This window comes from Pelophylax lessonae (genome assembly GCF_965119305.1).
Source record: "Pelophylax lessonae genome assembly, chromosome: 5".
Classification (NCBI taxonomy): Eukaryota; Metazoa; Chordata; class Amphibia; order Anura; family Ranidae; genus Pelophylax; species Pelophylax lessonae.
The window spans coordinates 396779717-396797634 of NC_138772.1; the positions used below are offsets into that span (position 1 = coordinate 396779717).

Genomic DNA, 17918 nt, shown 5'->3' on the forward strand with positions numbered 1-17918 from the left:
GGTGCACTGTAGCACTATATGCACTTTTCTAATTTGCACATGCACGATTTAAAGTGGTAGCGCCGGGTCCAACTTTTTTGCATTTTTTCTATTTTACTGCCTCAGAGGTAGGTTGGAGGCAGCTTACACCACCATTTGAGCCTGATTCAGTACAACTCCATAGCGCTGGTATACAATCCCTTTTATTTACCATTAAATACCGTTTGATACTTTTTAATTTTGCATGAACAGTTACATTTTCATTACAAGCTTTCCGGCCCTATTCCCTTCATCCCGATCCAAGTAGTGCTTCGCCTTACCTTGATGAATTCTGGACGTCTATTTCTTAATACAGCGATTTTCCTATTATCTGCTCCATCTGGTGGACACAATACAATATTTTTCCTGAAATACTTCAATCAGAAAACATACCGCACTATGGACGGTAGATGGAGCTGACAATCATAGGAAGTCACTGTATTAAGAAAAATATGTCCAGAATTAGTTAAGGATAAGCGAATGCTTGTAACATACTGTACAGGTATGATCTTTGAAAAGCATGACCGTTGCAATACAACTGCAATGTATAAAGGTTTATTGTATTACCAAACAATCGCTTATTCTATAATAACATCTGAATACCATTGCGTAATAAATTGTATGCTGTTTTGCAGTGGTGTGTGCTGTGAAGGCTCTTTCAAGACATGTGGTGGGAAGAGCATTTGAAGACATTGTCAACAATTTCAGTGGCTTCTACAGGGAGCTAAGCAGCGATGGGCAACTGCGCTGGGTATGCTGAACATTGACAGATTTTCTTTCTGTCTTCTGTTTAAAATGTTTAGAAAAATACCTTGTTTGGAAAATTGCATGTAGCACCCTACAGGTAAGTGCTAGGTAAAAGTATAGCGGGCCTTGCCTGCCTAACAGGGCCATGATTTCTGTTAGTTAGGGTGTCATGGGTTTCAGATGTGTTTGCTGAGGGGGAAGTCTCCCCACTGGCTCCTATAAGAGGTTTCTCATAAGGTAGTGGAGGAAGCCCAATCGGGAGACACATTTCAAGCTTGTAGCTACCCCAGGAGGCAGATTATGCTGCAAAGGATTCTGGGAGTCGATATAAGTTTGGGAAAAGTGCGTGACACAGTGTCTTTGGCGGGAGCAGAGTCCCAGGAGGGAGCGAATGGCTGTCTCGCCTCCTGTCTGAGGAAGTGGATGTCTTGGGGTGTCGCCTGGGAATCCAGAGAGTGCTGAGTTGAGCTGAGGGGATCCGGTGTGCCGAGAGCCTGCGGAGAGCGAGAGGGGTCCAGTCCCAGGAAAGCCTACACAGGTTGTGAGTACTGAGGATTGCCCCTGGGGGTCTGCCTAGAGTCAGAGGGGACCACACCGAAGGAGGTTCTGGGATCCAGTGTCAGCTAGCTGAGGAAAGGGGGTACCTAGGTTGAGGACCCTGAAGTTACTAAGGGGGTACATAGTCAGTGAACCCCCGAAGAGTTAAAGGGGGCACCTGCAGTTTGGGCCCTGAATTGTAAAGAGTGTCAGTTGAGAGTTGTAGCCATACAGGAACCTATAGTAAACTACCTCAAGCCAGTGCAAGGCTGGGGGGAAGTAGTCAGTGACTTTGCAGTACCGCAGTGTTAGTAGTTCTATAATCCACAGTCCTGAATCTTCTGGACTTAAAGTTAAGGATTCAGTACTTCTATCAAGTTACAGTGTGTTCTGAGAGTCAGTGAGCCTTGGCTAGCGTCAAGGCAGCGTTAACAGACATTTTTCCTGGATAAAGTCCCAAGTGTATTTAGTTGAGCCTAAGGAGTATCCCACTTATTCCCTTCTCCAATCCCCTTATCTACAATAAAACCACAAAACAAAGATACCAGAGTTGTCCATGTCTCAGTTCTCACACCCAGGGTCGCAGCTCACATGGGCTGGAGAGGTAACCGGTAACAATTTCAGACCCACATTAGGCCACAGGCCTGGAAACCTTGCTACATGCACATATTGTAAGTACAGTATTCAATGGCTTATGTAGATTTAGGCTTCTAAAAGCTAAATACATATATAGGAACTGTGCTACCAGCCAAAGAATTGGTAGGTCTAATCAGCCGATCCTGTAAATACAGAACAACACCTCCTCTCCTCATCACCATAACATAAATGTAAGGTGTTCTCCCAATGGTAGAATTGAAGTAGGGGGTCACAACAATGCAAAGGATTTCATTGCAGCAGAACCTGCATAAAGAGTGCTAAGCTCAGTAGTTGCTCACTAGATTTTTGACAGGATTAACAGATATTTTCCTGCACTTGCAGCATTTTTAAACATAGAGAAATGTGCATGTATTGCAGAGCTGCATTGAATGTGTTTTTTGCTTTTTTTGATGTTGCTCTAACATATACTTGTACACACTTCACTCAGAAATACAGACACATGATATTTTTAAAACCACAAAGTGCAGCAGTGAGTAAAATTGACCTCTTATTACAGTTCCACATAGCATGACAGGAGAATAGCTAGATTAGTTCAAGTAAATCTAAAGTCAAAACTTTTTTTTTTTCCATTTTGGATAGAGTAGGAAAGGTTTAAAACCCCAGTCAGGTTCCTTTTTTTTTTTTTTTTTTTGCTGCCTGTGTCCTTTTGAGGAGATATCCCTTCACTTGCTGTCCTGGAGATACGACAAAGTGGACGGAAATCTCTAAAAAGTGAGAGGAATTCACCTTTAGACAGTTGTCACCAGAATGGGTGTCCCCATTGGCAGATTTACCATCACCTCTTACTCTGTTGACAACTCAAATTTTGCATTTTCCAACACTTTATTTCTCAGTGACAGTGATCACTTGGACAAAAAGAAAAGCTGGTGGTAGCTGGTGGTAACACAGACAGCAATAAAAACAGAGTTTAAAATGATTCCCTATCAAAACAAAACTTTAAAAATCTTTTGACTGTATATACACGTTAAACCTTGGACCACCCATGACTATGGTAGCTAAAAATACATAAAACATAACTGGTAATTGTCTTGTCTTACCCAACTCTGTAGACCCATTTAGGACCACAATTTACAGGTGTTCAGTACCTGATCCATTTTACTAGATTGTTGTGTAAAGACATCAGATACCTCCCTTAGCTCAGCCCATTTCACCTAACAAGCATCAGTAATTCAGTAAGTATGGGGTTTCTGTAAGAGAGGTAGTGAGTAGTAGAATATGTCCAGAAACTTCAGTAAGGTGGGTTCTGCCTTCACAATTTGGGCAAAAACCAGACAAAATTTCTTTGCAAATGCATCCAATAATCTCATTGATACTAGAAGTATTGCAATGATGTCATTGTACATAAATAATTGCATCACCCAGCATCAGTCATGCTGATGAAGGTCTTAAACCACACCATTAGAATTTTTATTGTGTGGTAGGTGCTCCCGCACTAGGACTTTAAGTGTGGTAAAGTTGTTAACTGCTGCAAGCACCAATTCGCTTATCTGTGGCTAATGTGGTGCTTAAAGAGGAGTTCCAGCCACCTGTCACAAAAAATAAGCCAGCAGCTACAAAAGAGGCTCTGAGGAAGAGGCATGGCCTCGAAACGCGTCAGCCCTCTGCTTTCATGAGATATCGGACTTCTGTAACGATGCCGCTTTATGGAATCGATATGCTTGAATTTCACGCATGTTTGTGAGTAGCTGATTTTTATCTTCTTATTATCAATAAACTCGCTGAGGATAATGCGCTAGGCTGGTGCGCCCTTTCTTTGTTTTGTATCTACAGTGTTTGGTCGACCGCCCCGGTCGTAGGGGGCAGCAAAGCCCAGCCATAGTGGATGCCAAGTATGTGTACAAGTTCCAGGATTGAGACAGCCTGAGGACCAGGTTCTGAGCGCAGGAGTAGGGTGCTGAATAGCACTAAAACTTTTTCTGGAACAAAAAGTGTAGCTGCTGACTTTTAGAAAACAGCCACTCACCTGTCCCACGGTCCAGGGATGCACTCAGCCCAGCCGTCTTCATCCTCTGTCCTCCCTCGGTGGCACGGGCATCTTCACTATGGGCCCCCGGCTGTGACAGCTTGCAGGTTCACAGCCGAATGCCCACTGCACGAGCAAGAGTTGCGCTGCGCATTGTAAATGGCGGATGCAGTCTTCTAGGGACCTGTCAGTATCCCAGAAGACTGCAGGGGTAGGGGAGAAGGAGAACTTCCATTGCCGAGCGCCGCAGAGCTTGGAATGGAAGTGGGAAGCAGGTACATGTCAAAATTGAATACCTGTTCCCCCCGGCACCTCAAAAGTACCAAATGTGCAACAGGAGTGGAGGACTAGTCCTTAAAGTGGTACTTCCCCTTTTGGGTGGAGTTCCGCTGTAATATAAGGAAAATTGTTATCATACTTACCGTAATTTTCCGTTCCTGTCCTATCCTCATGTCAGCACACAACGGGTTAACACCTCCTCTGGAGCCCACAGGACCACCTCTTCCTAGCTAGATAAAATGCAGCCCCCTCCCCTAACTGAAGTGTTCGATAACCTAGCCTGCAACAGGCCACTAGGGAGGGAGTCCTGTGCTGATGGGAGGATAGGCCAGGAAAGGAAAATTATGGTAAGTATGATAACAATTTTCCGTTCCCCTGGCCCACCTCACATCAGCACACAATTGGATATACCCTAGCTCAGGGCTGTCCAAACTACGGCCCTCCAGCTGTTTGCGGAACTACACATCCCATGAGGCATTGTAAATCTCTGACATTCACAGACATAACTAGGCATGATGGGAATTGTAGTTCCTGAACAGCTGGATGGCCATAGTTTGGACACCCCTGCCCTAGTTGAAAATAGGGCGGGAGAGAACACATGAAAAGAGACACTCAAAGAAAAGCTGTTAAAGCCAAAAGAATTGATCCCTCTTGTCCCAAACTTGCTGATCGCACATCTAGTTTGTAAGGTTGAATGAAGGCTGCACGAGACCTTCAAGCTAGCCATCTTACATAGATCTTCCAAGCAATCCTAGCATAACTGCCCCAAAGGCTACCGCCCCTCTAGTCAAATAAGCTTGCAACTGTTTCAGAGCAGAAAGGCCTACTTCCTGCATGCCAATGTAATCACCCCGGAAATCCAACAGTGGATGACTCTTGAGGAGCTGATGGCTAAATGAAAAGATTGTCCACTTTCCTCTTTGACCAAGTACACAGTTAGTAACTTGACCATGTGAAAGGAACTGAAGTCTTCCTGCTGTGCACTCAGTGACTCTTGTGTGATAATTTAGAGGGACTACTTCCCAGTTTTGCTGGAAACTGGATACCACTTTAAAATTGAACTTTGGAGATAGTCATAGTATCACTATTTCTAGTAAAAAAGAAAAGACAAAAGGGTCCTTGCAGGAAAAGTGTTGCAATCTTCAACATCCTTCTGTCTTCAGTTGCTGGCAGAAGAACTAGTTTTCTTGTGAGGAATTTTAATGGAAATGAAACCATTGGAGCAAAGGGTGCCAGCACCAGTGCTCTCAGATCCAAGCCTAAGTCCCACAGAGAGAAGAAGGATTTCCTTCAAGGTCATATATAGCTTGTCACCTGCAAAAAACATCTGGTAACTGGCTTTTCATCCTGTCTGAAACCTGTGAAAGATAAGGTAAAGATTTGTACCTTAAATGGAGTTGTATGCCAGACCAACCTCTAGCGCTGACTGTAAAATGTCCAGGATCTTGGCTAGAGCAGGGAACACAGATGGAAAGCTTTTGATGAGCAAACAAAACAAACTGGTTTCAAATCCTCATATGTAGCGTTTACGGATGATCTTCTGGACACCAAGGTCTGAACAAGCTTGGATGAGAATCCCTGCACCTCTAGTCTGGCCTATTCCATAGCCAGGTTATTAACGTATTCTCATTGGATTAGGGTGCTGTCACTGACCTTGCCGTAAGAGATTTCATTTGACCAGAAACGGGTTTAGTGGTGCTGATGACATTTGGGGGAGCAGTGTATGCCAAAGTCTTCTCGGTAGGTGAAAATAACTTGTATGGCATGGACTTGTTCTGTCCAAATTTTCAGAAGCATTTTATATTCAAGGACTCCGGAGAAAATAAAGATCAAACAGAAAATTCATGGCACTGTGAACCTATGTTGTATGACGGAGTCTTTGCATTAGTATCCTGTTGCAAATATCAGAAGCTGCATGTTCAGTGGAGTCTCCCTGTGAACTACTGCTGGAAAGCCCCATTGGGTCAATATTGGTTTGAGGCACTTGTTGAAAAATATTCTGCCTTACCAAACCGCTAGTTGATTTTTGCTTTCCAGGCAAGAAGGCCAATGTTACTGTAACTGGCTGTAAGTGGCTCTCTGCCCAGCAAAACGTTTCTGTTGTAAGATGTAACAGAAAAAGGCTTCTGATGTCCCCTTGGCAAGAAATGTAGGCTACTGCTGTTTTATTGTCAATCAACTTCACTCAGGCCCCTTTGAAGAAGATACTGAAATGCTTGCATTGCTAGAAAAGGTTTCCTTCAGTTCCAGATAATTGGAGTCTGCATTACACCTGTTTCTTCAGATTGTGGACTTCCCACCCCCGAAGACTGGGATCTGCCATCAGAACCATCCTATCTCCTGGGCTGAGAGGCATGCCCTGAAAGAAGCACAGTGGTGATGTCCAAAATTCCAGTTCTTTACTGAATTTGTATAGGCACAAAAAATTATAGCTCATAGACTAAAGAAGGCAAATTGCAACGCCCTCACGAGTCACCTGGCCCAGGGTACCCCCACTGCCAAGACAAACTAGGGGAAAGATTTATGTAATTTTTATTTATTTATTTTTTACTAGTAATGGCGGCGATCTGCGATTTTTATCGGGATAGCGGCAGACAGATCGGACCCTTAACTGACCTTTTTGACACTTTTGGGGGGGGGGGACCAGGGACATTACTACAGTAATCAGTTCTAAAAATGTGCACTGTTACTGTAATAATGACATTGGCAGGGAAGGGGTTAACCTAGTGGATGATCAAGGGGTTAAATATAAACCTAGGGGAGTGTATACTAACTGCGGGGGGTTGGGGTTTCAAAATTACCATAGAGACCTATGATCCGTTCTTCTCTCTCAGCGGGGAGCGACTGCGGGGGATTGCCGCCGGCCCCGTGCATTGGCATCGCCACTGCCTAGTGGTGGCGCTCGCTCGCCCCCCAGGACACAGCGCGCGACCGATGTACCCCTACATCGGTGTGCGCAGGGGGGGCTGCCTGCCACAGAATATCTGCGGCGGATGTTCCATAGCTGGTTAAGCATGATTTTGCCCGCAGCCCAGCACACAGGGCATCATATTTTTAGGAAGATTTACTTCCAGCATTCTGGGTCTTCCAACTCCATGAGAGGCTGAACATGGATGGGTAGGTTTGGCAGGGGGGGATATACTTGCAGCAAACAAATTACTCAGCAACTGCAATCCACAGTGTTAACCCATTGTGTGCTGGCATGAGGTGGTCCAGGGAAATGTAATATTGGTGCTGGGCTATTATAAATTTATGGTTTGGTAATGTTGGTATACTATGTGTAACCAATGATTAGGATTTTGCAAAAAAGCAAATATATAAAATACAATGATTAATGTGCCAAAGTGTTAGTTACTGCTGTTTTTTATGTAACAGTGTAATAAATACTCAGAAACTTGTGCAGATCTCCCCGTAAACGATATAAATCCCAAAATGTGCAAATTCACAAATAAATATTTAAAACTGGATAATTCATAGAATAAATAATCACATAACAAGTGTTGCTTAAAGTTATTGTAAAGTCTCCTTTTTTTCCTATAAAAATAACAAACATGTTATACTTGCCTGCACTGTGCAGTGGATTTGAAATGGCAAGCCTAGTGCTGTTAGGTGGAAGTGCTAACCACTTAGCCACCGTGATGAAAGCTGTAACACTTCTTTCTAAACTGCTAAGTTGCAACCAGTAGTTCTAAATCCATGAAAACATGAAGGTAAATATTAAAAAAAAAACCATGAAACATTTTTAACCACTTAAGGACCGGAAGGTTTTACCCCCCTTAATGACCAGGCCATTTTTTGCGATACGCCACTGCGTTACTTTAACCTTCAATTGTGCGGTTGTACGATGCTGTACCCAAATAAAATGTCCTTTTTTTCCCATAAAGAGAGCTTTCTTTTGGTGGTATTTGATCACCTCTGTGGTTTTTTTATTTTTTGCACTATAAACAAAAAACAGAGACAATTCTGAAAAAAAAACAAAAAAAAAAAAAACAATATTTTTTATTTCTGCTATAAAACATTCCCAATAAAAAAATGTAAAAATCTATTTATTTCATCAATTTAGGCCAATGTGTATTATGCCACATATAAAATAAAATCCCAATAAGTGTATATTGATTGGTTTGCGCAAAAGTTATCACGTCTACAAACTTTGTGATAGATGGATGTAATTTTTATTTATTTTTTTACGGCGATCAGCGATTTTTAGCGGGACTGTGACATTGCGGCAGACAGATCAGACACCTAACTGACATTTTTGACACTTTTGGGGGGACCAGTGACATTACTACAGTAATCAGAGCTAAAAATATGCACTGTTACTGTGCTAATGACACTGGCAGGGAAGGGGTTAACACCAGGGGTGATCAAAGGGTTAATTGTGCTCCTAGGGAGTGCTTTCTATCTGTGTGGGGGTTGTATTCACTGGATGAACATAGAGACCTGTGTTCCTACATAGGAGGCACACAGGATCCCTGTGTTCATCACTGACAGAACAGCAGCCTGCCTTGGTTACATCGGCAGACCGCCATTCTGTCTCCATGGGGAGCGATGGTGGGTGCCCGGTAGACATCACGTCCGCCGGACCTGCTGATTGGCTCCCCCACTATCTGTTACATGAAGCGACATACAGGTATGATGTTCTGCGTAACAGAGCCGACCTGCCACAGTAAAACTATGGCAGCTGGTCAGCAAGTGGTTAAAGAAATGCTTTGCCGTATCCCTTTAATTGAATGTGATAGGAAGTTAGGAATTCTATCATAGGAAAGCGATAGCAAAAATACCTAAGTGCCAAATACAATTACATTCTAGAACAATTCCAACCAGAAGCGTTTACTGCAAAGAATATCATGAATCATAGTTATGAGGCCATTGGGAGATTTAGCCACCCATATTTCATTGCACTGAACTTTTGTTCACGGTAATTTAATAGGCTGAGTCATCTAAGCTCTGACGTCACCATTTTTGGCTTTTCGCAATTTCATTTTTTTTAAATCTAATTTATTTAGCAATATGACTGACAGGAGGCTTGTAGAGGATTTTGTATATAAAACCTCTGAAAACAAAACTTTTCCTCTGTATTATTAGGATGAATTCAGGTTTTGGCGTAGTGCATGCTAATACCTTTTATTATGCAAAATAAATACTTCAAATTAAAGACAACCGGTATGGAGCGCTCTGGATCTTTGCAAACAGGAACTAGTCAGCAGCTGAGGAAAAAGACATAGTTTCCCCACTTGCTTCAAAAAGTAAAATGATAATTCAAATAGTTGAACAGCATTTACCTAATGTTTAAACTAAACTGAACGGATATGCATATAAATACACTGAATATCTGGTGAAATCTCACCTTGTAGTCCAATGGTTGTTAAATGCACTTGCAGATACTGTATGTATAACCAAGTCTAAGCTCCGGTGCTTGGTACATAGAGATTACCAGCAGCTCCCCGCTATGACTATATTAAAGTTGCTCCATCAACAATTAAGCTCATTGCACATAATTGTAGTAAAGTAATATGTCGCCTTGCAGTACTGTTCTATGCGTTTTTGAAAGATAACTTGTCCCTCTTCCTGAGGACTGGGTGGCTAGGCTGGCTACAAAGATCTCCTTTGTAGACTGACCAGTTCATGTATAGGAATTATTAAAAGTCATCAGAAAGGTTTATTGAATCTGATTCTACATAGGAGATCCCAACAGGCTACTTATTCACCCAGTACCTTCCTTCCATCCATAACCTTGCATCATTAAAAATTAGTCCTTGAGTTCTAGTAACTTTGCCTAGGCTGAGATTACATAATCAGTCTACTATAGGCAGGAGCAGGGCTGTGCAAGGATTTTTGTCTACACAGGTGAAGGTGCAGTCCCCCCCCCCCCGGCCTCCAGCTGCCCCACGATGGTACTGCTAAATACCCCCTGTCCTCCAACCACCCTGCACTGGTACTGTTATCCCCCTGATCTTCAGCCACCCCGTGAAGGGACTGCTAGACCCCCCCACCATCCTCCAGTCACTCGGTGCTGGTACTGCTAGACCCCCCACCCACTTTCCTCCAGCGTTGCTGCAGATCCCCAGGTTGCTTAGGATTCAGGTTTTAACGACCCCCCTCCCCTTCCTGGCACCCTAGGGCGGCCGGCGCCAGCCAGCATTGTCTGGATATGGGGTCGATGTCCCTAGGAGAGATGGAGTGGGGTATGGGAACGTGTATGGAGGAGATGGAGGATTCTCACTCACTGAAGTGCAGGGTCAGGATGATGGAGTGTGGCTACTGAATCCCGGCCAACATGGTCTGGCTGTGCCACCCATGTCCACCTGGCTCATGTAGTCAGTGGGGTAGCACTCCTCCATGATTGCCTGGGCTCCCTCCAGCAGCAGCATCACAGACAGGGTGATCAGCATTGGAGGCAGAATCCTCTGGGTTGCCATCTCTCATAGGGCTGCACCAGTGTGCAGGGACATTTGCTTGTCCAGGACAAGAGTGCATCAGGGGGCTCTGTACACAGTGAGGGATCGAGGTGACTAGGGGGGTCCCGTGACTCTGGCTGGAGGGACACTGGACTGTATGGGGCAGGAGAGAGGGGGGCCAGGTGAAGACATGTGGTGAGGAATGTAAGACCACAAAGCAGTGTGGAAGGACAGGGAGCCCTGCTGCCCACTGCGTCCTCCAGCCACCCTGCACTGGTACTGCTACCCTTCCTCCCCCATCCTTGTGCCTTAAGTTGGATGACTCAGCTGCCTTATGCTGAACCTGAGCAGGAGGAAACATTTCCTCATGCTGGCCATAAACTATATGAAAAATTGGCCAAAATTTGATCAACTGGATAGTTCTTTCGTTTTTCAGCCAGTTAATGGGCACGAATCGGCTGACGTTTTTGAGCCGAAAAAACTAAGGACAAGTTTTCTGCCAAACAAACGATAAATAGAAAGGTTAATGTGTTTCTCGTCCAAACTGTTTGCACTAGGTATATGTGAAAAAAGGAACAAAAACTGATTCATTTATGTCCATTGAACGCTTTACCGGTCATTACATGATGGCACGGTCATTTGCTCTCTCGGCCGAGTGTTCGTTTTTCGAAAATGAGTTCAAATGATTTTTTGTATAGTGTATGGCCAGCCTTGGTCTTCTCTCCCCCAATGTTCAAACTGCAACATTATACTAAGTCACGGGGCGACAGACTGAGTCAGTGGGCTGGCCTGTGTCACATATTAACACTGCCAAGGACTGCACCAGAGTTTTTTATGATTGTGTCATCTGAGTCAGCATCTTGGTCCAGGAAGGAGATGCTGACCCGGAATAGTGCCTGAACAAGTAGTATTGTCTTTCTGGGGAGAAATGCAGATGATGGCACTTTTAGGGATAGAAAACTGTAAACATTACATTAACACCTTAGGAAGCGGCCATACACCTAACATGACAAATATATCCAATGTTAGATCCACTTTAACAATCAAGAGGTCACAACTTCCAGAAGTGTTTGCTGTGATTTATCAGCATGTTATGCAAGAACTGTTTGGTGTAATTTGGGGTACAAAGCAAATTCTACAGTTTCCTGACTGACAAGCATAAGTCTAAAGCCCCGTACACACGTACTGATCGTCGGCCGAACGATCGGCCGTCTTTTGTCCAGGGCTGTCGTGTCTGTTGAAAACTGCAAAAGACTGCACACGAATTTTGTCGGCCAACAGCCGACTGCAGAAGTGATGTCATGTGATGGTTAACTTTCCTTGTCTTTTTTCTTTTCTGAGCATGCCCAGTCTTGCAAATCTGCTGTCTGTCGGCCGAAATCTGTACTGACTGGCGAACAATCGGCCGTTCTGGTGTTGTCCAACAAAAATGTTAATGCCTGCACGACAGATTCTGTTTGGCCGAAAATGCGCTGTCGGCTGTCGGAAGCATCATACTAACAAGCCTACAATCGGCCGATCGGTCGTCAGCCGAATATTTATGGCCGACAATCGGTACGTGTGTACGGGGCTTAACTCTCACTGCTTGTTGTGCTCAGTCTTGCAAGCCAGCAATACCTGTATGAAGGGCTACATATGGTTTGGGTCAGTCTGGTTTAGTAGGGATCACAAGGTGAACTTGCTTCATAAGGATAATAATCTGAAGGGTCTTTAATGACAAGGTGCTTGGTTTATAATTGTACTGGTCATGATTCAGTTTGTGTCTTAATCTACTCATCCATTAGAATTTAAAGTGTAACTCCACTTTTGTTAAGAATAAAACATTCCCCGCTGGGTGATCTTTGTACATTGCAGGGATTTTAACAAACTTTGTTGCAGATTCCTACCTTTTGTTATTCTGAAGAAATCATTGTTTGTTCCTCTGTGCTGAGTGGGACTAATAGGAGTGGTAATAATAATCTGTCAGCTGTGGCAGCTGCAGGGCTCTAATGAGGAAATCTGCTGGACCTGCATCCCTTTAGACGTGTTCCTATTGGGAGTATCTCACCAAAAATGACATTTTTGTTGCAGGGGATGCCAGAAATCTGACTTGTATCTAAAGGCCCGTACACACGATAAGAAATTCGGAAGGGAAAATTCGTCCGACGACCGATCTGCCGATTTTCGGATTGTTAGTATTGTGCTTTCGACAGCCGACTCCGAATTTTCGGCTGACAAAATCCTGATGTGCAGGCTATAGAATTTTTGTTGTCCGTAATACAACATCTGATTTTCATCTCATAGTACAGATTTCGACGGAAAAAAATCTTAAGAGCAAGACTGGGCATGCTCAGAGACGAAAGAACACATACAAAGCAATCCAACACATGACATCACTTCTGAAGTAGAATTCTGTCCTACGGGAAAATTCATATGAAAAAAACCTCTTCACTTTCCACATCAGACTAGCATGCCGCAAAAAACGGACAACTGGTCGGCGGAAATTCGTAGCGTGTGTACGGGGCTTTAGGCAGACTTCTGGGAAAATTGGTGAGCCAATCACACAAGCAGGAAATTATGTTTCTGGGGTGTGGTCAGTACACATTCTGTGTACAGAACAGCTCCAGGTAGCCATATTGCATTGCATTTTCAGAAAATTACGGAGGCTGCAGATTGAAAAGCAAAGGTAATTTTTAATAACATTCAATTACAATATGACTTGTGTCGCAATTGGATACGCTTTATTGTTTTTTTCTTTATTTGCTATTTGTTTTCCCCACGAAAGTGGGAGTTACCCTTTAAGCATTAGTGGATGAAGTAAATATGATCTAGTTTAGTGTAAAGCTGGGTACATACAATGATCTCCCAGATCAATATGAGCATTAGAACTCTGGTAAGCTACATTACATTCCTTCTTTCAGTGTATTATAGAATGGGCATCTGTTTTACTATATGGGCAACACTGACAGTTCTTTGTATAGGTAGTGGCACTGTGATGAACGAATCCTCTAATATTCCAAGCCTTGTGGGTAATGTAGCTGCTGCAGAAATGCATCTTCTATGGGGCATAACGTTAGTTTTTATTTTTTGCCAGATTGGACCGGAGAAGGGTGTAGTGCAGCTGGCGACTGCTGCAGTACTTAATGCAGTATGGGACCTATGGGCTAAAAAGGAAAGAAAGGTATTGTATGTCCTTTTTACAGATGTCCTTGGAAATTTGCTTCATGACTAAACTAAGCATTTTGTTTTTAATCTTGTGATAGTATGCCAAAAGGCTAAACTCTCTTTTATATTGAAATGCACTATGCAGTCAAGGGGCTCAGTATTTTTTTTAAAATACTGTGCCCTTTACAAAATTGGTCCCTAATTTCTAATGTCATACTTTAGGCCAAGGTTGGCTTCCCCACAGCCCAGCTGAAAAACTAGCATTGGGATCCCATTCAGGATTGGGATGCACTGTACATGGGGCATGTCCCCAACATCACAGAAGTAAGCACTCTCCCTCTTTCAAGACCTACGCATGCACAGTGCACTCTCCACCTCCTGAGCTCAGCCGCTGTTAAAAGAGGGGGACAGAGCGCGCTGCGCATGTGTCATATTGTTAACAAGTACTTGTTTCTGTCATGCTGGAAGCATGCTCAACAGTCAGATCATCCCAGCCTCTTTGCTGGGTCATGGTGGATCTGACATCCTGAGGGGAAGCAGAGATTGGCCTAAAGGTATGTCATGTAAACTAAGCTGTTTTTTTTTTTAAAGCTGGACAATGTTTTTTACACTACTGGGGCCCATTTTTTAAGCAGGTGAACTTCCCCTTCAAAATGTAACTAAAGGCAAAACTTTTTTTTTTTTTCATTTTTTTTTTTCTATCCCCTATTATTTTAATTTTTATTTTGCCCTCTGTGTCCCAGTGGGAACATTTCTTTTCACTTCCTGTTCCATAGCTAAAACAGGAAGTGAAAGGAAATCCCTTCAGAGTGAGGGAATCCTGGTGTGTCACCAGAACTAGTGTCCCATTTGGAACATTTTCCCTCTATTAATGTTCTGATATTAACCCAAAATTTGTGATTTTCTATTTAATTCACTTTCGATGGTAATTTGTCCAAGACAAATAGACAGAGGGAATCTCCCTAACGGAACACAGACAGCAATAAAAACCAACAGGTGTTCTAATCCCTCTCTACTCCATCCAAAACTTAAAAAAAAAAATAGTTACCTTTAGTTACACTTTAAATTCTGAAACATCAGTGATCAGTTTATTAGCCCCCATTCAAACTACCGCGACTTGTCAGCCTGACAAGTCGCGGTCCATGCAGTGCTACAGGACCCGTTCTAATAGGAGCGACACAAGTCGCTCCAACTTAGAAAAAGGGTCCTGTACTACTTTGGGGCGACCTCGGAGCGACTTGCATAGACATTCATTATATGAAGTCCGTACAAGTCACGCTGAAGTCGCGGTGCACGGGACTTCACAGGTCGCCCCCCAAGTTGGAGCGACCTAGTGTGAACCGGCACTAATAATCGATACAATGAGCTCTCCATTGTGCAAGCTACAATGTTGCATGTAAGGATTTTTTTAAATTAAAATATAAAACAAAGATATCAACCACCACTTTATACGCTTTAAAAGGTAGCATTTTATTTTAGAGGAATTGTTGGCAATGGCCTAAGAATGCTCACCAAAGTCAATCACTTTTTGTACTATTTATTCTAAATGATTGAGTCTGTGTGGTGTATTGCAGTCTCAAAAACATGATTTTCATGTCTACGGGCACCTTTTAGGTTTACTATCTTGCATAATTACAGTATTTTGATAAACATTATATGCAATTTTTAATAGTAAAGTGGTATTAAGATTATTAACATCTATAAAAGTACAGTGTATATCCTTTATATTAAGGTGCATGAGCTCTGTATAAGTATGTACTTATAACGTACCCATAGGGGTTGGCTTCAACAAGTATACAGATACAGCTCCTGTATATGTAAAGTAACACTTAAAAAAGTGCACTCCTCACGCCTAGGAGTTTTTAGAATTATAATATTTTATGAAATTTAAAATTTTAAATATATAGTGACAATCTGTGAATATAGCAGCAGCAGTAGTAAAAAATGTGTATGAAAAAAATAGTCCTGGTAGGGGCTATCTACAACACTTGCTAAATATAAATAAATGTGCAAAGAATATGAAAATGAATGAATCATATATACTGTATCAAAAATGTGACATAAAAAGCATAAAACATTTATAAATATTTAAAGTTCATCGCGTGATATAAATAAATAAGTGAAAGTGAAAAAGTCCAATTTTTTTTTGTCGTTATTTCTTGCTTCAGGAAACTGGATAATATAGTGAAGGTGCTCAGTGATATTGTTCCGCAGTTTTTATAGTGACTTTTCTTATAAAGTGCAAGTGCTGATTTCCTTCTTCCTGTGATATAATTTAAAAGATGGGTGACTTACCAGATGTAATGGGGTCTCGTATACCATATGATAATGAGACCAATCACGCTTGTCGGCCCTCAGGGCCACGGTAGGTCCCCTTGTGATGCCTCCTGGCTGTGCTGGTGATGATTCCCTCCTCGCCGCTCGTTTTCAAGGGACCCTTTGAAATCGTCACCGGATGTGACGAAACGCGTCAGTGAACGTGGAGCGCATAGCGTGATGTACACTGGAGCGCAAGCCGGATTTACCTCCGCACGCCACTCTGCTTAGCTGTACAATACAGTCACGGGAATCTAAACCTTTTTTTGCTGAATACTGCTACCTATCTTGATTGAAACCTTATTGTATATTTATGGGAATAAAACCCTTTTAAAAACGATATCACACCATCTGGAGCTTTTTATCTTCTTTTATAAACAACACTGTATGCTGTCCTATGGAGCGGTGAGGAGGGAATCATCACCAGCACAGCCAGGAGGCATCACAAGGGGACCTACCGTGGCCCTGAGGGGCGACAAGCGTGATTGGTCTCATTATCGTATGGTATATGAGACCCATTACATCTGGTAAGTCACCCATCTTTTAAATTATATCACAGGAAGAAGGAAATCAGCACTTGCACTTTATAAGAAAAGTCACTATAAAAACTGCGGAACAATATCACTGAGCACCTTCACTATATTATCCAGTTTCCTGAAGCAAGGAATAACGACAAAAAAATTGGACTTTTTCACTTTCACTTATTTATTTATATCACGAGATGAACTTTAAATATTTATAAATGTTTTATGCTTTTTATGTCACATTTTTGATACAGTATTTTACGATTCATTCATTTTCAATATATATGTACAATTTTTTCAAATATTGGGATCACATTTGCTATATATTGTTTGCACAATATTCTTTGCACATTTATTTATATTTAGCAAGCGCTGTAGATAGCCCCTACCAGGACTTTTTTTTTTTTTTTCAGATACAGCTCCTACCTGAATCTGGTTTAGGCACAGAAAAGTTTAGTCAAGTTGTAAATAATATGCAATTGTATTCATCCATCACACACTGGAAATAGGAGACATGGTTGGTACAAACAGGGCAACAAGTTCAATAATAAAAAGTGGAATCACAGTATTACCATTTAAACATCAACAAATGTGATATAAATCACTTTTCACCATCTAGCTAAGCTTCCAAACTTGTCTGCTGGTAAGCTCACGGATCTGCATTAGGGCTTTGAATAATTGCACAGTTAACACATTTCTTTCAAAAGCAACAACGTGGTAATTGATGTACGGTCTTTTTAGGATACTACACACAGAAAGATATGGTTATGCTGTCCTTTCAGGATAATCCACCGTGAGATTACCTTATCCAGGAGACACTACTGTAAAACATCTGTCTATATTTATCCTTTGTAGCTGAACAGTCTTTCCTTGGCTACGCAATACAGTCTCTCACGCCATCTCCTGATGAGATAAACAAATACCTGAAGATATGGCCATTTTGTATTGCGTCAGAGTAATGCAATTCTGAAAATCTGTGGGATAGACGTTGTAGCACAAGGGACTTTTGTACAGATGCCCTGGGGCACTTACAATGCAGCAGCCAGCTCTTCTAAGTCCTTGGAATTCACTCCAGCCACCCTGTGATGTCTTGGGCTGGATTCTCACTGATGCGAATTGGATGCAGTGTCCCCACATCCAATTCACATGACAGGAGAGCATGGCCGGCTCTCAATGGAGCCGATTCCCACAGTTCCCGGGGTGGCCATGGTCCACACTGGAAAAAGGTCCTGTGCATCTTCTGGTCTTTCAGGTGTGAATTCAGCCAAAAATTCAGACCAAATTTGCACCTGAAACAGAGAACAGGGATGCTCCAGACCCCCTGATGTGAGCCAC

At 42.6% G+C, this 17918-nt stretch overlaps 1 protein-coding gene across 1 annotated transcript in view; it reads left to right on the top strand.

Annotated features, from left to right (window-relative positions):
• The window catches only part of ENOSF1 (enolase superfamily member 1), a 63834-nt gene that overhangs the window by 7115 nt on the left and 38801 nt on the right, over window positions 1–17918 (top strand). The window contains exons 3-4 of the mRNA XM_082258784.1: window positions 654–769; window positions 13673–13759. Of these exons, the coding sequence (XP_082114910.1) occupies window positions 654–769; window positions 13673–13759 (203 nt within the window). The remainder of the gene's footprint in view (window positions 1–653; window positions 770–13672; window positions 13760–17918) is intronic.